Below are 20,909 nucleotides of genomic sequence, written 5' to 3' on the forward strand. Positions count from 1 at the left end.
ACGTAAACGTAGTAGGCACCATTAAATCTAGTCGTTCACCATGTTTAATTAGGTTAGTGCTGACGTATTTTTAAACAATTGTCATCGCACAGAAGCGATAAACCATTGTTGTACAGCGCTTTGAGCAATTAGTGGACACAGCGCTCTATAAGTGATTTGATTATTATTTATTATTTCTGTCGTGGGGCCATTGACAAGCTAAGCTATACGTTTTCACAGGAATTTGAAGTTCTTAACTAAAGTCAGTTTTAAGATCATTCAAACATCCATTAGAAAAACTGTAACACCAATAGTTCAATTAAATTCACTTCCAAGCAAAACCGATCGAAACTGAAAGTTTCGAATCAGCAGCTTGCCAACTAGGAAAGAATAGGATACTAAAAATTACTAGGAAACTTTATTCCACGGTAATCCCTTCAGCTAATTACAATTAATTTAGGAAACAGACAATATACGACCTATCAAGTTAAAATGATGAAAGGGGGGGGGAGGGGGAGAAAGAGGGGGACGACTCGTTGATTCGCCACTCGAATACAACTCGGCCTTTGACGCTAATTGTTGAAAGTCCGGGTTAGTACGTAGGCCGATACCACCATCTGATGGTCGTGAGGATCGTGCTCATATACTGCAAACATTTACCTGGCAGAAGTGTATTTATGTTGCAGTCCCGTGGGCTGGTTTTTGACCAGCCTCTTAAAACGGACCAGACAGGTGCAATTTTGTCCAACTCATTAATATTACAAGGTAGAGGCCGGAATTACGCAATAAATCAGAGAAATACTGAAGCAATAAGGATTTCTAAATGCACTCGATTTTCTCAAACCCCAAAATGGCGACTGCTAGCTCCATAGGTCGTGACTAAATGAACGAAAGCAAGTTAATTAGCTGTTTTTACCTGTAAATCAGGCGCACCAAGAAGCCACTTTGAAACAGCAGTTTTTTATCTGTCTTTCTCCTCTGTTCTTAATGGTTCTGCCATTTATTGATTTAGTCGTTTCAAGGTAGTTGAGAATCTTGCTAAGCAAAGTAACGAAAGAGTCATTTACCTTCTCGTGTTATTGCTGTAAGCTTTCGTCATTCTACGGCGCAGGTTAATTTAGTCAAAGCCTCGATGAAAACGCGATAAATATGATAAGTATTCAAGCCCACATCCCACTACTGCTGGCAAAACGGACAGGGCCAAGAAAGTACGGATTTCCCTAAATAAAAGAAGAAACCTCTGTCTCATTTATCAGACCTTTTTAGGTCGTGGGGGAGGGGAGGGGGGCAGACGAACCCACCGAACCTCTCCAACTTACGGTGCCTGTGTCGGTTCCTTCCGATCTTGTGTTCTTTACTTTATGTCAAACTACTCTGTTATCACTGGAATAAAGATGTGGCATACATTTTATCCTCAATTTGCGTGGTGCATTTGAATAATACTCGCGGCAAAGAAACAAAATGAAAAACAATTAAAGATCAACGCGGGTGCGCTCCAGATTGGCCAGAAAAAAAGAAGGATCGAGAGTTTTATCAACAACCGTTTAATGAAATTTTGATCGAAGATACTGCTGCTCTTCACGACCTGATGCGTATCGACGAGCCGCAATTTCACCACCAAGTGGACACTTTGTCCTGTACGTTGTCGGGGAAAGATCGAGGAAAAGAGTTACTGGCCGAGTACACGGGCAACTCTGCCTGTGGCTTTTTGCATTTTTTGTTCTGTTGCGTCGCCTGCTCAAGGGTGGCTACACGTGCTATTTTCATCGTGCAAAGGCGAAGCGACAATTAAAAAAAAATCGCATAACTGTGTAAGAAAAAAGTCGCCCATGTAGCAGCGGCTTAACATTTAAAAGTTAGGGGTTTGAGGGCCTGTTAATTAGGCGTGGGTCTTCCAGATTTAGAGTCCTACTATTTCGTAATTTCTTTGTGACATTTAGTCTCAAGCTGCTCTCTTTTCTCATTATACACTTCCAGCAATAATTTATTTTATTTAATTTCTGTTATTTGGATTTTTTAAAGACACGTGAGATGTGGTTACATATTAGTTTTGTTTGACTTTCCTTGAGAAGAAAAGATGGACGACCTATCGTAACGTTTAGACAAAACAGTGAGTACAATTGTCTCCCCATCACAAGTTTTCATTGGAAATTCTTTGCTAATCGATGGAATAAAATCACTAACTACTCACACCAATTGTATTTGGCCAACTAGGAGAAATCCATTTCTAATTTAAATTAGTTCCGCCGAGGGGAGATCAGAGGATAGGCTGTGTTATTGAAATGCTTGTGATGAAGGTTGCATTTTCTTTCTTTCTTTCTTTCTTTCTTTCTTTCTTTCTTTCTGTAATGGACATTTTGTCCAATGCTGTGCTACTACTAAAATCTGTCTTCAGAAGGGGCAGGATCTTGAGATCCTTTTCCATCAGTAATGCTTTTCTTGGGAGCAGAACTCTGTCCTTCCGGGAGAGCGCTGGAAAAATAAAAGTAATAACATAGTGAAAATACTCCATTTTTCCCGCATTTCGACTAAGTAAACTTTACCAGAAGAAAAACAATCGCTTTTTCGCTGATTAAAATACTTCACTCTCTCTTGGAAGTCGGGTCGGGAAGTCACTGGTAAAATCAACATAATAATTTTAGAAGGTGCGTGGACCCTGCATGGGTTACATTTTGCAAAGAAGTGCTCATTGTCCTGACTTCAAAACGCTTGCGAAGACTTTGACTACGAGTGTCTAATTAACATGTTTTAAACACTTTCAAAGTATATCAAAACTTAATGACGTTCGATAAAAGAGAGGAGGCAATGATAGAGTAATTGGTTGTTGTTGTTGTGTGCTTGCATGTTTCTTCTGGTTCGTTTTGTTTTCGTTTTTACAATTGTACTTATTCATGAGTTCCATTGTTGGTGTTGTTTTTGTGTTTCCTTTGTTTGTTTGTCTTTCATCAATTTGAAACAAACATGGCTTGATTACGCGATGGAAAAGAAAATTTCGATGGCTTTAAAATAGCGAAGATGCGAGCCAGTAAAAGCTCGGCGTTGGCTGAGCCTTGATTCATTAAACACTGATTTCGAAAATAGATTTTTGTAGTCATAGTGGGCATTCACAAGGGAACTTTGACCTAGTTTGTGTTTACATGGCCTGCTCTCTGCTATAATTGTAAGACAAGTGCAATTAACCATCTCGAAAGTGACTTTAAAATCTTTGTATGTATTTTGTTTACGAAATCTTTGACGTTTCTATAGGCTGATTCTTGTAAATTGACGAATAAGCACCATCCCTCAATTGACCTCTTCTATGAAAAAAATAAACGCCCCTCCTCTCCACCTCTGTCTTAATGAGACAAGTACCTAAATTACGATAATCCGGGTGAGTGTAGTCCTGAGAGGGAACGGTTTAAGGTGACATTGACTGAAATTGTCAAATGCCACCTCAAACTGTCCTTCTCAGACTACACTCACCCGGATGATCGATAATTTACCTGCTTATGTGACATGACTCCTGGGTTCAAACCATTTACAGTTTCAGTGAGATGAAATAGTTGAGTCTAGTGTTGGTCGTTTTCGTCTTTCGTCATTTGATACAGTCATCGGTACGTAATTCACGATCAGAATCAAAGTGAAAATGCTCTTGACTACATCATTACAATACAGCAAACCTGTTTTTCTTTTTTTCCAGTGCAAGCGGTTTTTAATTAGGCGTATGAAGTGTGCCAATATTACATGTACAACTTTGTGAATGGCTTTGGCTTTAGTAATGTGCAGGTTAAGTTCTTGTATAACCCTATGTTGACCGGGATTTTTTTCGGAGTGGGGGGGGGGGGGGTTCTTTTGTGGGTACGATGACTTCGTTTCGTAATTTTTTACTTGTTTATGTCCCCATAGATTTCGGCGTGTCGAAAAGCTTCTTTGGGACTGATTTTTATGCACAAACAAATAAACATCTGGATAATTTTATCCAGCGGATAAAACCTATTGGCCGGAATAAACTGTATCCGCTGGATAGCGATTTATCCACTTGATAACGTTCTCCGCTCTTTAAACAACCGGAGCCTGCCATGCTTAAGCAAGAATTAAGTAAGCGACCCCCTCCCCTCGATTAAGTCTCTCGTGTCTTATCAGAAATTCCAAAACAGCGCTCTGGACGCTTATTCGAGGATTTATGGTATAAAAGTTCTCACCGTTGACTGGACATCTGATTACTGGAATTCAAAGTGGTTTTGTCTCCAACTACACAGACGTGTCCTGACATGTTATTAACGCTCTGATGTAAGTGTAACTCTGAAAAGAGATGGGGAGAAATTAAACAACAAAATTGAAAACGGAGTGATGTCGAAATTAAGATCATGCATTAATGCATTATGTAATTGACAGGTTTTCTGTAGACGTCAAACTGTCCTGCAGGAGGTTTATCTCCACGACTCAGGTATTCAAGTTTTGTGTAAATTTCGGAAGCAGATTACATTTTGCTGACTTCGATCCCAAACACAACCTATTCCCCTTGCCACACTTGCACATTTTGACATTCTAGTGAATTTTCCTGGATTGTAGGGATCTGCTTCCATAGTTCTTGGAGCCACAAGCAAAGGAATACAGGTAAGCCCCACCTGACAATATAATACAAAGCACCATAACTTTCATTTGAGTGGTCTCTTTTTAGGATTCATCCACCGAATCAAAAGGTGTTTCAGCCTTGTACAACATAATAAACAGCACCATAGGAAAGTATTGCTCTGTAGCCTTCATTTGAAGTGTCACATTTTAGGACCCCATCCACAGACTCAAAAGGTAGGACCACCTTCTGGACCGATTGGGTTAACTAGCTTAGTGCTTGCTGTATTTGAACTCGAGAACTACATTCCTTACCGACTTTATCGCAATGTAGTATTTGGAAGTGTTTTTGCAGCTGATCAAAAGCGCCCAAGGTAACTTTTCCATCAGCAGAGGCGGCTGAAAGGGCTGTGCATGCCTCACTCAGCCGTGGAGGTGTCAAACCTGTCCAAAAAATTAATTTAAAAACCATAAATAAATTGAGCAAAGGGAGATATGGCTGAGAGTTCAAATGTCAAAATCTTAAGAAAATCAACTCCTCTACACCAAACGTCATCTTATGATACATGAAATATGAAAGTGACCTGGTCAATCATACAATGGTCTCGACCGTTGACTGAGTCCATGGTCGTCGCTACCGAGGTGGTCAAAAAGGCCAACATGTTGATTGAGCCCACGGTCCTTGCATCAGAGCTTCCCGAAGGCAAAATTTCAAAGCCAGCAATTCAAAACTTTCGAATGTCGCTTCAACTTACCCTTTGGTTTTTACACTCCAAAGCCCCCTGATTATAAAACTGTTACAAAATAACATGGTAAATATTTATTCACATTTATCCAACATCGAAAAATAACTCTACATTGACTCAAGAGGGACAGAACTTAAGGAAAGAAGGTGGGTCCGATTACGTACAATCATGGAATTGCCTTCGTCATTGTCTGATAATGGGTGAATCATGGCTGGTGATCTTAGCAAGCAAATCAAGTTTCAAAACAGTGAAATTGTTTCAACACTTAACACAAGGGGACCAGAGAAAAGGGAGGGTCAGATTGATCCAAACACAATTTACAAAGAAGTAAACTTATCTTACCAACAAGTTGCATTTCTGGTATGCAAGCACCTTCTGCGGAGGAATCTGCAAAGGCTACAAAATCCTGGCTATCAAGCTCCACCGCTTCAGACTCCTGTTTGTAAATCAAACGGAGACTCACTACCGTTTCCCTCTTTCCAGGAACAGTGCGCATGGTAAGGTAACACTGGGTAACCTGTGACTTACTCAGGTCTACCGAGTCTTCACTCAGTATTCCTGTTAGAAATTGTAGCAACTCTGAAAGTTTCTCTTTCTGCGTTGAACAAAGGACCACCCGCAACTTGTCAGAATCTTTGTCTTCCAGCTTTACCATTGCGATGCTTCGGAAACGGCCGATGCATTCGTCAAAACGTTCCAAACTAGATTCAGAGAGCATTATCACAGACTGAAATGCTCCCATTTTCTGAATTTCTCCATCAGTGTACACGCGTGCAACTGCATGTAACTGGAGTTCGGCATCTGGTTCTTTCCTGATTCGAAACCGCTGAGAGAATGTCTTCTGGTGTATGTCGTGTACTATATTCTCGCTGTAACAGGTCAAGGGAGAGTCAGTAAGTTCAAATCGTACCAGTTTTGATGGGTCAGACTTGGCAAAATGAATAAGACTCTGTGCTGCATTGGCAAAATCACGCAAAAAGACATCGTCGGCGAAATCCACCGGATCTAACAAAATCTCCCTGATGTAACCTGAGAATAGTTCCAACCTCTTGTGTAACCTCATGTCTCCTGGGCATCTATGAAAGAACGGCTTCAAAAAGTCCAGCATGGAGAGAATCGCCAGGCTTTTGCCCCATTTCTCAATTTCTGCAGTGGATTGCTTGCCACAATTTTGCAGGCATAATTTCTCAAGAATTTTGCACACTTCACAAATAAATTTTAAGACCCTGCAGTCTTTTTCAGCATCGCGAACATTAGACACAAAATGTTCCAGTGTTTCATCAGAGAAGCCTCTCAAGCCATTTTGCACTTGTGGAGTCTCCTCGTCAACAAAAATTTCCTTGATGACTTGAATTAGATCAGGAACAATTGTTAGGAATGTTTCCAAGATGCATTCTTCAGGTGCAGAAGATGAACATATCTGTGTACAACCTTTCGCAACTTCTTCGGGTATTCGTCGATCCATCTCAAGACGCATATAGCCAACGGGATCGGTTGATGAGGCTGCTCTTTCAACTCCTTGCGCCGAACTTTCCATCTCGATGCAACAGTCCCTTACAATCATCTTGCAAAGGGCATGGACTTTACTGGAGAAATGCCTCGACAAATCAGCATTGTCGTGCTGTAATCCCGAGACCTTGGCTGCAAAGTATCTCAAGTGCTCGACATGCATCTGGCCTCTTTGTGTCACTCGGTAACCTAAGTACAATGAAAATTAAATTAGAGTATAACAACAAGATGGAATACAGTGGTGTTCATAACAAAAAAGGCAAACAGGAAACCGGTTCGTTTCTAACACTCTTTGTGAAAAGAAAAGTTCCGCACAGAAGTTTGGCAACGATGACAAGTCCTCGACGCGACGCAATATTAAGTACGCGTTATTTTATAGCAGTAAAGCATTTTGGTGGGCACTAATTCATCAAGTGTTGCTATAACTCTTCCTACTTGAGAAGCTACTCTGCCATTCATAATTTTTTCCCTTAGACTATTTATCCGAATTATCACAGAAACGAAGTCAAGTAAAGTGAAAGTAAAGGAGAGGATACAATTGACACGGCTAGGACCAAAACACTTCCTGATCTTAGGTCTGGCCCGCCTCCCTGAAGAGGACAATCGTTTCCAGAAAATAACCTTCTTTTAAGCCCTCAAGAGCTATCCTTAGAGCAGCAAGATCTTTTACAACATCTTTCTCCTTCAACCAGTACTGCAAAATTGCTTTCAGTTGCTCGTCGTCTCTCTTCCATGCTTTCTTGACTTGATCCTGTAACTCCATAGGCATCTCGAGCAGTTTCGCAATCGGTATTAGATTGAAAATGTCCCCCTTTACACCCAGTAGGGCCCTCACGTAGCCATGGAGATCTGTAACAAAAGAGTACAAATTAGAAAATTAAGTAAAATTAAGGAACTACACCAAATGAAACGCGCAATTCTGCGATGATGACTTCCGATAAGCCGTATATTTACCGGGACTTTGACATATTCAATTGACCGGTTTGTTGTAATGCTGATTTGGTTGCACAGCAGTTCAATTAAGACCAATTTTCACTGGGAACTTACAATAGCTCAGTCCTTATGATGATCTTACTGAAGGGATAGCAAATTATGGGGGCTTCTCATTTGGACAGTTTAGAGACTGAAATGGTGCATGTTTGAGAAACTAAAAGCTTCTATGACGCTGAGAGGTTCTTCGCTCTTTTGTTGTTATATACTTTTTTCATAATATTTTTTCTTTCTTGAGCATTCCTAAAATCAAAACAACCTAGAAGCAGACAGAGGAAACATCACCAACGATTCCTTCTTTTGGAGTATCATGCAGCAAACAGGCCTTGTTACTGACGAATCGGCCCACTCGCCCTACAAAGCTGCAAACTAATCATTATCTGGAGCTTCATCATCATCGGTGTCGCCTGCTTTAGTGTCTTCATCATATATAGCTACGGTCAATATATGATGTCAATAACGTCGTAGTTATCTAACTCACCTAATTCACAAAATTGTCTCTCACTGCTGTGGCCATACTCTCCTTTTACGTTGATTTTCCCGCAAAGAATTCTGACATCTTTAGTGCTCTCCAGGGGAAGCTTGATTACATGTCCTGTGCTCCACCAATGAGATGATTCTACAACAAGGCTGCGCTGACTGTCGGAGAGTTTGTAGTCTTCGCCAAGACAGACAGACACTTGGAGCTTTTCATAATTGTAGACGCGCTTTTCTTCATGATCATCAACGGAACGTACGCATAATTCCCGAAACCCTTCAGCTACGAGTTGCACCAAAGCAGACGTCTCGTGCTCTCGGTAGAACTTTTCATGGTAGACGTCCTGGCTCACAAACAATAGGGCAATCTCGTTGGGATGAGACGTGTCTTTAAGCAAGACTGAGATTGTGTAATTAAATGCCATCAAGTTGAGTCTGGATACAATGTCTTTTGTGCGGATGTAAGTCCTTCTTAGTAAGGCTGCGATGACTGAGAATCGTTCAGTTTTGATGTTTAATGCTGCGTGTGTCTCATCAATCTTTGCGTTGTGGGTGATGTCTTGCCAGACAACTTTTCCATCTCTAGTCTCTGTGCCATGCAAGACGACAACCTCGTGACGTGTGAAATTCTTGACTTCGAACTTGCTTGTCAACTCTACCGGTTTGTTGAAGAAGTGCCCACTGGGTTGAAGACTGATTATGGGGGCACAAAACATGACGTCATTTTCAAGATCCTTTTGAACCAGTATACCACAATGCTTGGAGGGATCCACCAATGTTATCGTTACATTCACAGGATTGTCTACAGCTCCAGGGGGGCACATGAGTCTGACACCCTCTTCAACTACCATACCACCTTCGCTGGTTATGAGTTTGGATACAGCGCTCGTTTTTGTCCACAGTTGCCTTTCCTCTGTGTTAGCTGCAGAAACACCTTGGAGGGTGGAAGAAACAATAATTAGACAACGTTATATACTAAATAATGAAGCGACACTCTTGGAGATCAAAGACGGAAAAGCTAAATGGGTAAAAATCATAAGCTTTTTTGTTACCTTCTGATTTTGGTGACTTTCTCTGTGGATACTTGGCTTTCTCTAATCCAGACTGAAATATAAGAAGTTAGACATAACTATAGCTTCTCGCGAAGTTATCTAGTGATCGTCTTACATAAGGGACGAAGTCAAATTCAAGTTGGGAAGATGTCTTGTAGCTGAATAGCCTCTTGAATACGCAGACTAACATTTCCTTACCTCTTTAGGATGATGTGAGCTAATGGCTTCGGGTTTTTCTAGTTTTGCTGATGAATCTTTCTCCCCCATCTGAGAGCCCCTAAGAAGTGGAATTAAAGCGACCAAACAGCTCAGAATAAAATCATGTTATTATATATGTGCTCCAGAAATCACTTCCCTCCTCCCAACCTCTTAAAAGTTATAGAGGAAACTACCATATCACAAACTTCAGACACCAAAACATCGCTTGCACCTCACAAATTATCGTTTCAGCCGTTTCCATCAATAAACTTTAAATGAAACTGCCCCCCTGGTCTGCGGGTTATTTTTAGGTAACAAGTACCTACCTGTTAATTGACGTTCCCTTTAAATCATCTTTCTTTTTCTCTACCACCGCTTGAACTTGTCTTACTCCTAACTTCTCAGCTAACCCATCCCCTGTGTTACCTGCCTTGACGTCACCATCGCCAGGTCTGTAACTATGTGCCTCGGATTCTGAAAGAAAAAATGTTAAAATCGTTGTTCATGAAAAAAATGTCCTTCGTTGATACAACAATTCTTCCTGACGTATATGAAGAAAACAGGGAACTGATTGAATTCCTGAAGGATGACCTAAGTATAAAAATACTTAGCAAAACTGGAACATAGTTAGTATTGAATCAATGTCTTTCGTTTCCAACATTTCCATCACTTATTCTATGATGGATTAATACTACCATCCTTAATCAGTTGATACTTAACAAAAATAATGGTATTAAACAAATACCTAATCATTGACGAACACGTCATGGTCATTTTCTGGACAAAGAAGGTTGCCATAGCAACGCTATAAGCTGTTAAAAACGCCCTTAATTTGATTTAGACTGTTGCCATAGGGATACAAGTCAACGTGGTTGGTTGTAATCGGGTTGAACTGGGACCTTAATTCTACATCTTATTCTAACAGATTGATCGTACTACTCTATAGTCTCCCTCGCAGCCGTTTTTAGTGTCGTCACGCAACGCTCCTCCAAGCAGGTTTCAACTTAACATCGTTATCGCCAATATCTTATTATTATTACCCAGGAATGGCCCTAGAAGAAGTGACACAAGAGTTATCTCTACAATCATTAAGATATTCCAGATAAACAGCAACTGTACGCAACTCTCTTGTCAAAACAGGAGTGACATTCTTTTGACTACAGATTGAAGCTATAAAGGGGCATGGTTTGTCCTTCATCTTTCACGGAATCGTTTTATAGTATTGCATGCATCACTGATTTGCTCACCAATACAACAGTGAAAAACACCATGTGATCGATATCTTAGTTGCTATACCTTTGATTTCACTGGACGTCGTCGATTCTGTTGCTGTTGTTGGCGTTGTTGTCTTTGTTGAGGTAAAATACTCCAGAATTGATCGCATAAAAGATGGCCCTCTCTCTAACTCCTGTGAAAAATTTCCATTTTAAACCTTCGTTTAGCACACTGAAAACTGTATTGCTTAAGACATACTTTTATTCCCTTAAAGAGACTGAAATAATGAGAAAGAAAACTACGGATGCTAAACGAGAAACCAAAGTACTTGTGTTCGCAACAAAAATAGCTGCCAAAAACGCCTGAAAAAGGTTTTAAGGTTTTCTTTGTGCAACTGCTTATGGTGCTTACATAACTACGATCGTTTCTCGTTTCATCTGTAGTTCACTCGTATGACATTTTATGTATTTCATCATCATCTTTCTATCTTCCTTAAGTGCATATTGCGAACTCAAAGCTTGACGATATCAGTCTCAGTTTGCTTAATAGCTCCGTTGGTAGAGCACTGCTGCGATACCGCAAATTTCAAGGATTCAAGCTCCGTACAGCTGGAACATTTGCTCTCGCAATCGCTTATGTTTCGTGCATAACTGCGCTGGTTTATTATTTTATAACCTAGAGGGCAAAATTGCCTAATGCTGATTGGTCGAGACAGAGGGCATTTGTTCTTAATTTTTCTTTCACCGAGGGCACAATTACTCACTCCTGATTGGTCGAGTTGCGAAACTACTTGCTCCTGATTGGGTGAGCACGCCATTTCTACACCTAGTTGGTTTTCTTAATTTTGCGCTACGAGTTTGACTTTTTAAGCCGGATTGTTTTTGCATTAAAATACTTGGAAACCAAGGAAATTCCTAAAGGTAACCTTTATTTCTTTTTTTCAAGACACAGCAAAAGATTATTTGTGCCAAAACCAGAAAACTTGATCGGATTCATTTGGTTAAAAGACTGAAATCATTTATGGCGACCAAATGCTTTCACCTCGCTACGGCTTCTTCCAACGAACGGTAACCGAACAATAAAAACACTGCCTTTTGATAGTAGGAAGGAGCAGGTCAAATTCAGTGGAAGAAATTACTCTGCAAGTTCCTTCTTTGGATCCACCGTTTGCCATTTTTATCGATCTGTGTTCGTGTGATTTTCAAGCGGCAGAAAGCTTCACAGTCGGCAGGTGAATCAATAAATTGATGCCTAACATTTGTTAGTTTGCTCATGAATTAAACTTGACGTATTTCTCTTTATTACATGTATAGAACAATCAACTTTTCTCGTTTTGTCTGTTTTGCACGCTAAGAAACAGGTGAATTGTTTCCTTGTTTTTCTTACGGGTGAGGCTTTTTACTCCCGGCCGGGATTTGACTGTTTTACGAAGTGCCTCGACAGTTTAAAGAAAATTTGGCCCTCCATGTTATAAACACGTCATCGCAATAAGTCCAGGTAGAATTAAGAATTAATTTTCACTTGTATTTTCAAACTTTTCGCAAAATGGGCAATTTGGGAAAACTTTGAAAATACAAGTGAAAATTAATCCTTAACTCTACTCGGGTTCATGCGATTACATATTAACACTTCACCTATTCCCAGCTCAAAATTATGTATAATTTTTTTTTATTCGCAATATCGCAATATCAAACTCAGCGTATTTTCTGTAACTGATTGACTAAAATGGACGATTGTTGAACCAGTTATCAAAAGCATAACTTAAAAGCCCTGTTTTTTAAAAGAAAATTAAACAAAGCGACACCATAGCGAAAAGCAAAAGACTACCTCAAATTTGAATAGAAAAAGACAAGACAGGAAAACTTTTAGTAAAAACGCAAGCACCAGCTGAAGGATTAGAATGCATTGTTCCATCTGTCTGGGCCCATATCTACATTCAGTCGTTTTCATGTAACGCCATTTCTTATCAAAACATAGCCAAATAAATACAATTACATAAAGTTGCCATTTCTAAACCCTTACCTCACATTTCTTGTACTTGTCTTGTTTTCGTTTATCACCAAGTGATTTAGCCAGGTCTTGAAGTTTATACAAGATATCTTTTTGGTCCTGTGCTGTCATCGTTGTCTTCCCTTCCTCCAACTGTTTTTCGTAAAATTCAAGTGCCTCCCCTTGATATTTCTTGTGAAGTTCTCTCTCACCAAGTGACCGCGACTTGGAAAGATACAAGATCTTTTGAAGAATATTTTCTCTGTCATGATGGGACAGCTGTTGAAGGTCTGAAGAATTCCAAGCCATTTCGTAAAATTTCAAGGCCTCGATCTTATACCTCTTAATCATTTCTCTGCTTCCAGAGTTGCTCAGCCGTGTGTTGATCTCGTCGATGATAGTTTTGCTGGCGAACGAAAATTCTTTGTCTTCTTCCCACAAGCGAAGATAAAATTCCAAGGCTTCTTTCTGGAACTCTTTCTTCCTGTCCCCCCTCAGGATGTCCTCGTAGTTCTGCACGATCCTGTCTCGTACTTCACTGTGGTTAGCATTTCCCAGGGATTTCTCAATCTCCCACGCTTCGGCAAAAAATTCCTCAGCTTCTTCAAATTCCTCCAGAGCTTGGCATATTATACCCAACTGGAAAGCACTTCTTGCAGTGTGGGGATGGTTGCCCAACACGTCTTTTCTAATCTCATAACCAGTCAAGGCCGGCTTGTAGGCTTTTTCATACTCGTGTTGCCACGCGTAAGCATTAGCAATGTTTCTGTGAAAGAGCGCCAATCGTACGATCCCTGAGCGTTTTAGTTCCTTGGAGAGCTCTAAGGCCTCTTGATAGCATTTGATGGCCTTGTCGTATTCTTTTTGACCTTCATAAACTGTTCCTATTTGACCCATGAACAGTGGAAGATCTAAATGATTCTTCGAGCCTGAGAGCTCCTTTCTCATTTCGTAAGCTCTTGTGTAAAACTTCTTTGCTTCTTCAGGGTCACCAAGCTTGTTGTAACAGTTTCCGATTGCATTTAAACATCTTGTCGTACTTATGTGGTTTTTCAAAAGCTCTTGTTTTATTCCCAGAGAAGCAGACAAGCTTTTGAGAGCTCTTGGTATATTTCCTGTTCTGTAGTAAATTTCTCCTTCCACAAACAAGTACGAACTTCTAACCACTCTGTACAGTTTGCTGCTTTTAAATTCATCGTTAAGTGCATTCAGTGAATCCTCCGCCATTTTTAGTGTTTCCATTGCCGTTTTCCACCCTTCGAGGCCAAGAACTTGCAAGGCTTCTTGGCATCTCATCTCTGCACGAAGTAAAGAACCTAGAAAAACAAGAAAGAAACTCATTACACATCAAATGGACTAATTAAGGAGCGTAATTACCCAAATGTCAGAAGTCTCTTTCGACCCGGCTTAACGCTAGCTTAAAGTGAGGTCGCTGAATTCGAAGCTGGATGACTACGTCCAGATTTGAATATAAAATTTCGCCTATGGCTGTTAATCGGAATGACCAAGGTTCAAATTCTGTGGCAAGAACTAGGACTCCTTTTCTGCTAATATTCCTGTGACACTCACGGATTAAAACATCATTCTCATGTATTACCAGGCTTAAAATATACCATCACGTTGAACATTAGACTTGTTTTTACCTTCCTTTCCGTCTTCCACAATGACGTCTGCCCAAGATTTGAAAATCTTTCGTCTTTGCTTTTCATCAAGCATGGCATCAAATAAGTAGCACATTATGGTACTTCTGTGAAATTCTGTTGAGACGAGGAGGTAATCCGTCTTGAAAGAAATGTCCAAAGCTAATTCAAAGTTAGCTTTGTCGAGGTCAAACTGCTCGAACACACACATGTAGTCCACATCCAACATTGAAGCAAGGTCTTTCATCTTTTCCATGAAGAGATTACTAAACCTACGTTCGGCTTTAGTGTAGACCTGTTTAAAGACGTTGCTTCCGACGCTTCTCAGAAAGCTCCGTGTCAAAGGGTGAATGTCGTACACGAGGTTTCCTGCCTCCATACTATCAGGATCAACAGAAAACAACTTACTATTCCTCAAGCCCTCCAGAAGGATGATCGCGTCAGGCGTTTCTGCATCAAGAACGAACGCAGCTGCCTCCACTGTAAATGGTCTGCAAAACAACGATAATGCAACGGCAGAGTGCCTGAGCGTGTCACTAGGGAGTAAAAAAAACATCTTTCTCAGGCATGACAGTTGCCCTTTATCGATTCCTTCCCACTGCTCTGTTTCCTTTACGTCTTCCTCTTCTGCTGATGGGATGTCGTCAGAGTCAGCACCAGTCATCTCCTCTTCAATTGTTTCAAGAAGAGTCTTAGCATCGGCTATCTTTTGCCTCAAAATAGCTGCAATGCCATTTAGAAGTAAAGGTTTTCTTTTACACATTTCCACCAGTTTCTCCATTTGATTACTTTTAGTGGAGGAAACTCCACAGGCCACTTGAAGGATCTCCGTAGAGGTTTCTGTACTCAACGCCTCGATCTCTTTGTATTCAATGGCTTCATGGAGGGAAAACGCGTCCTCTTTCTTCTTCTTTTTGTTTTTCTCTATTCGGAAACGACTTCTCGATATCAAAAGAACCTTCAGCTGGGCTTTCCCTTCAATGGTCTTGCATTCAAGGAGCCTATGGAGAAAGCCTTTAAACATGGAGTTCATGCTTTTGGCAACATCGTCATCTCCACCAGAGAACTGGTCCACGTTGTCCAGGAGCAGGAGGACATCGCTTTGTTCTTCCTCTAACACCTTTTGCAGTCGTTCAATGACTGGGTTGTCGTCATATTTTATGACTGTTCTAGTGGAGTCTAATTGGAGCATTACGTGAAAGTAAACGTCCTTCATCTCTGTCACCTCTCTTAGGTCGACAAAAATATGTTTTCGTGGCCATCTGTGACAAATTTCTTTGCCAATAGTTGTTTTTCCAACCCCGCTTGATCCGTACAAATTAAGGATCGGCTTCGTCCCACTTAGCTTTGCCATGACGTCATTTAAATCGGTCTCTCTTCCTTTTACTTCCTCTCTTGTCTTCGTCTCCTGTGAACAAAGTTTTACAAATCAAAAATAAGGCAGGATATATTCTGTAGAACATTTTTCTCATAGCCCGATAAACGGAAACTGGTAGCCTTGAACCTGCCGGTGTCAAGAATCATCTCCGCTTAATTTCTTAGATATAATATCTTACTCAGTATGTCGGCTACGTTCGCCCAGGGATGTTGTTGAGCAAGAGGAACTCGCGATTTTGCTCGAAAGATTATTTTAAGACGCGTTCTCCACGCTCGACTACCACTTGACAGGGATCGCACTCTACCAACGAATATTTTTTTTCTGGTTCCTTCATAAAATGTTTCGTAAATGTCATCACGGTCTCGTAATGGTTTCGCTTGTTGTTCAATTTCCAACGCCTCAAAAGAGTCGACAATTTTTTCCATTTTAAAAGCATCGCTCTTCGCAAGCCATCGTAGTTCATTTTCTCTTGAGACGCAATTATTCGACCTTAGCCTGTACTGTGCTATTTATTGACGGCTGAGTTGGAAGCTTCAAATCTTTCACTTTACTGATCGATTATTCCTCGCGAAGCGAGGGCCGAAGGCCCGAGCGTAGCGAGGTTAATAAATTTGTCGGACCGAACCGGCCCGAGCGGAGTTAAGCCGCGCGAATTCGAGCGAAAAATATATTTATATATATATATCTTTGAAGGTGTCCGCACTCTGTGACGTCAGACTGTCTGGCGTCGTCTGGAGCAAAATTTGCATACATCGGAAAAAATATGCGTGCATGATCAAATTTCAACTGCAATGTTCATCAATATTCACTGGATACAGAACTATCTCTCCAGAATATTTTCCCTTTCTTTTAGAAACTTTTTTGTGAAAGATTGCATTGAAGAAATTACACGTTTTCTGGCCGCGGTAAATTAATTTTCCGTGGGAAATAAATTCATCGAACACGACAGCGCTGCACGCCCGTTGTACATTACGTCGCGTCAGAAATAGATTATCAACCCGCAAACTAGCCTGTGGAACTACGAAAAGACCATGCTCATCAAAACAAATCCTATGCCCCTTTTAATCTCCCCATTTGATGCTACAATACAAGTAAAGAGGGTTTTCCACCCAGTCCCAGCTTCGCGAGGTTTTGCGAGTCACGTATTTCTAGTTACAAAATGAATGACCTCGAGGAATGTTTTTCACCCCATTAATGTCCTTTAGCCGCTGTGTTGAATACGTTTTGTACTGTTATTACTGAGCCTGTATACCCTCGATTCTTTTACTTTACTTTATTGGGATCGACATTATAATCCCTGACCTAATAGTCAACAGAATTAGCCATTAGCCTACCTTTTGACGAGCGAGTTTGAAATTTTCAATCCTTTGCTTGATTCCATCCTTCTTGGAGGCCTTAGGAGCAACAAAGCTCTCTAACACAGTCAGATTGTCACCAGACAAAAGTCCTTGGCTCGCAAATAGGAGAAGGCATGAATACAAATCCTGGTCGTGTTTAGCTTCAAACGTTCCCTTGAAAGTGTTCTTTATGGATTTAACTATAGTTTCAAGTTCTGCGGTGTTCAATTCTTCTGCCACGGCTCTCAAGAGATCGTCCAAATGAGGAGGGATGTCTTTGATTGTCGAGTCGGTTCGGAGTGATTCTGGCGACGCCATCTTCAATTCTTTCGATGCCGTGACTTTGAATTCCGCAAAGCATTAAATTTATGCAGAAGTAACTGAATAAACAAACAATATCGTGATGAATTTAGATGTCAGTCAAGATAGAGATATAAACGAACAAGAAATATTATATTATTATAAGATTTATAAGTAGGGTAAAAACTGCTTCAAATCGAATTGACAAAACTCACAGAAAGAAGAATATTGTTGGGTGTTTGAGGTCTGATAAACTGTAAAAACAACAGTTGAGACATAACAAAATTTCATGAATTTTAATAAGCGTTCTGATTCCCTGAATTCGCTTAATTTAAACACAGATTTCCGGGAACTGGATGAGCGTGTCATTTGATACGTTCCACCAGATGTCCTCGCGATTGAAGGAAGTGAATTGATGGCAATTGATAGAAAACGCCAGTTCAGTCCTAAACTAATTCCTCACAGCAAGGTCAAGCCCGCAGGGAGATTTTTTTTTACTGATAAGACCTTATTCAGTTTATTACTCACAAACCGAAAGTCAGAGGGTCAGTTGTCACGCAATTTTTTTTTACAAAAACAATCATTAGTCGTCCGTGGTTGTTTTAGCTCCTGCTGGTGAGGGGAATTGGGTCGTTCACATGTAAACGTGATTTGTGATGCGATCTTTTCGGGGATTTGGATCAAATTTGAAATCGCATCTGTGCGATTTAATTCAATGAAAGAAAGAAAGAACAGGTCGGGATTTTTTCCGCCCGTTTCCACTTTTTTCTCGCTCCAAATGTATGACCGTGTGCCTCAGGCCCGGTTCATACGTCGAACTTTACATGAGCCGCACCTAATACCTATTAAGGTCGACCCAAATAATTAAGTTCGGCAGTTGATTCAGACGTCGAACCTAACTGAAGTCGAACTTAATTAAAGCTAAAGTGAGAAAGTAGATTTTCGTGGTCAGCGGCTGTTGTTTTTACTCAACAAGATTCAAAATGGCGGGAAAGATGAATTCTGACATGGAAGAGCTTGCTTGGTAAAATAATAAAGCAGGCCAAACACGGCTCCTACTGAGCGAGATAGGAAGAATATGACCTTCAAAGCTAATTTACTCTCACGAGTACGTCTTTCAAAGATCTCCCTTTTCTGTACGAAAGTATAAGGAAGGGTCTTTGTAGATCTCCCTTAGCAGAGGCAGATTTTCTATCAAGTGTTATTTACCAGGAGCCATAATCAGGGATGGAGACCGTAACGAGATGCCAATTTGACTTGTGGGCCTGTCCCCATGTATTGTACCAAAAAAAATCTATTTTTAGAAAAAAATTGCGCCATACGCGCGTGCGCGCACGCGTGTAAACGGCCAGGATCGCGCGTGGAGAAATTGAAATTTTTTTCCACCTGTTCAAAACGGCGTCCAAATTTTAAAATTCTGCCAGGGAATATCTCCTCAGTGCCCACATTTAAGGAATTAGACTCTCACAAAGAAAAGGTAACAATTGAAAGAAGACGGGAAAAGTTGGAATAGGCGGCCTATTGATCACATGACTCTCACAGTAAAGTCAAAAAGGCGCCAAAACGGTGGCGCTGTGTGTGTTGCTACTGTTAAATGAATGAAAAAAGCTTACACTCTACGGACATGTACTCAGACAGGTAAGGACTTTTTTATCTTTAGTGAATTTTTTCTCAGCTGCTTTCCGTAAGGTAGCAGCCCCACGCAAATTTGCGTGTATTCACGCGGGTTTATGACGTGAGAAGGGGGGGGGGGGGGGGGGGCAAGTTTTTCTAAAAATAAATTTTTTTTGGTACAACTCATGGGTAAGCGTGGACCCCCGATTACGGTCTCCATCCCTGATTATGCCTCCTGTATTTATTCATCTGAATTGTTTAAGGTTAGGCAAAGAAGGGCGATATTCCATAACAAACTTCAAAATGTTTTTTGGGCTTTTTAGTTTGTTTTGTAGTGCCGACATTCTTTCGCGGAGGTTGACTTCTGAGAGAGTTTTATTATAAGGTTATCGAGTTAACCTCTATTGCGTAATCTCTGTTTGAATAGAGTAATGTTTTCTTCAAATGTTGTTTTTGAAGATTTTGTTCTGAGAAGTCTTGACGCTTCGCCTTTGGTATAGCCTGTATTGGAAAGTTTCTGTCGGTTTGAAGTGCGTGTGCGCTTCAAGAATAGATTCTTTATTTTTATTTTTTTTAATCTTTCGCATCTCAGACAAGTATATTCAGTTGTTTCGAAACAAGAAGAACAAGCACATTCCTCTTTTCCCGCCACCTTGTTCAGAATGAGGTCCTTTGCGCATGCCAAGTCGATGGAACGCGCAGACCTCTGGGATAGATATAATTTATATAATTTATACGTAACGTATGCATTTGGTTCGGCACATGAAAAGTTCGACGTCTGAATCGAAGTCGAACTTTTGCCGTTCTATTCGACTGGCGCAGTCGAATAGAACGGCGGGTCGACCCAAATACAAATCTGTCGATCCTAACTGATTCATACGTCGATCTTTACATGCGCCGAACCAAATTATTAGGTTCGGCTCATGTAAAGTTCGACGTATGAACCGGGCCTCAAAGGATGGATTAGAGAAGTTTTAAATGGTCAATTAAGTAGTTCCTTCTTTAGCAAGCCTTCGGTCCAAATTATCACGTGAATTAAAGTGAGAAACTTTAACTGTTTGTCAGCTTGTCTAATGACCTGGCATATGGTTTGGAATACTATAAAACTATAAAAAGCCAAGTTTAGACGTCTATGTTACGCCAGGATTTTACTGTACCATTCTGAAAATGCAAAAAAACCGCTTAACGATCTCCTGTTCAAAAAAGCGATTAAATATATACCGTATAACATTAAATACAGTACGCGAGTCACCTTAAAACACCACTCATGAAATAAACGCAAAACGTTTGCGAACCAACTCATGTCGGAGATAAATGCCGTTATAATGTACCGTGAGCCGAAACCTTCCACTGTGAATGTGACCTTCAATCCTTGCGATTTCAAGCTAACTGAGCCTACCAGGTGACCTTTGCACACTTTTCTTCCCTTGGCCGCCTTTGGGCGCCTTGCCATGGAGTCCTTTTTTGCTTCTTGGAACACGAGGTCTAGGGGCTCCTTACTTGCGGTACTTAATGGTCCTTAACGGACATGAACTCCTCAAGGTGCTGGGTAATTAATTTCCACATACACTTCATGCATAGTCATTAGTCCCCTCAAAACATTTTATAAAATAAGACGTAAACAAAACTTCATTAAGACATAATATTTTTTTAACGATTTTTATTTCTTTTGCTACAAGAAACCTGCTTTAATACCATCGATTTGTAGAACCTTAAACAATTTTATATTACAGATCTACATGTACGTTAATATTCATATGGCATTGAGAAATTAATACTTGTCGTGCAAATTTTTTTTAATTGTCGTGCAAATGACATTTCAATCATTCCCCTTAAGGATCAAATTCGTGAGCTGTAAATATGAAAATGCCAGTCTCAGTGACTTTTGTTCGCAAGAAAATTTAATGGTGAACAATAAACATTTATGGAGTGTT

The 20,909-nt window shown here is 40.4% G+C and overlaps 1 protein-coding gene across 2 annotated transcripts; it reads right to left on the bottom strand.

Annotated features, from left to right (window-relative positions):
- Nucleotides 1-1,948: 1,948 nt before the first annotated feature.
- LOC146462857 (uncharacterized) lies at nucleotides 1,949-17,517 on the bottom strand. Of its 2 annotated transcripts, none has more exons than XM_085085132.1 (13): nucleotides 17,059-17,517; nucleotides 14,350-15,754; nucleotides 12,740-14,022; nucleotides 10,799-10,910; nucleotides 9,829-9,976; nucleotides 9,503-9,581; nucleotides 9,305-9,356; nucleotides 8,257-9,186; nucleotides 7,407-7,634; nucleotides 5,619-6,974; nucleotides 4,846-4,974; nucleotides 4,161-4,260; nucleotides 1,949-2,451 (listed from the first exon to the last, which is right to left on the bottom strand). In XM_085085132.1, the coding sequence occupies exons 1-13, from the start codon at nucleotides 17,377-17,379 to the stop codon at nucleotides 2,358-2,360; spliced, it is 6,237 nt and encodes a 2,078-aa protein (XP_084941258.1). In that variant the 5' UTR covers nucleotides 17,380-17,517; the 3' UTR covers nucleotides 1,949-2,357. The 2 variants fall into 2 exon arrangements, with proteins under 2 accessions (XP_084941258.1, XP_084941257.1); XM_085085131.1 differs by having other exon boundaries at nucleotides 10,799-10,907; nucleotides 12,734-14,022; nucleotides 17,059-17,516.
- Nucleotides 17,518-20,909: the final 3,392 nt, after the last annotated feature.

Source organism: Pavona decussata, unplaced genomic scaffold, assembly GCF_977016875.1.
Source record: "Pavona decussata unplaced genomic scaffold, jaPavDecu1.1 SCAFFOLD_184, whole genome shotgun sequence".
Classification (NCBI taxonomy): domain Eukaryota; kingdom Metazoa; phylum Cnidaria; class Anthozoa; order Scleractinia; family Agariciidae; genus Pavona; species Pavona decussata.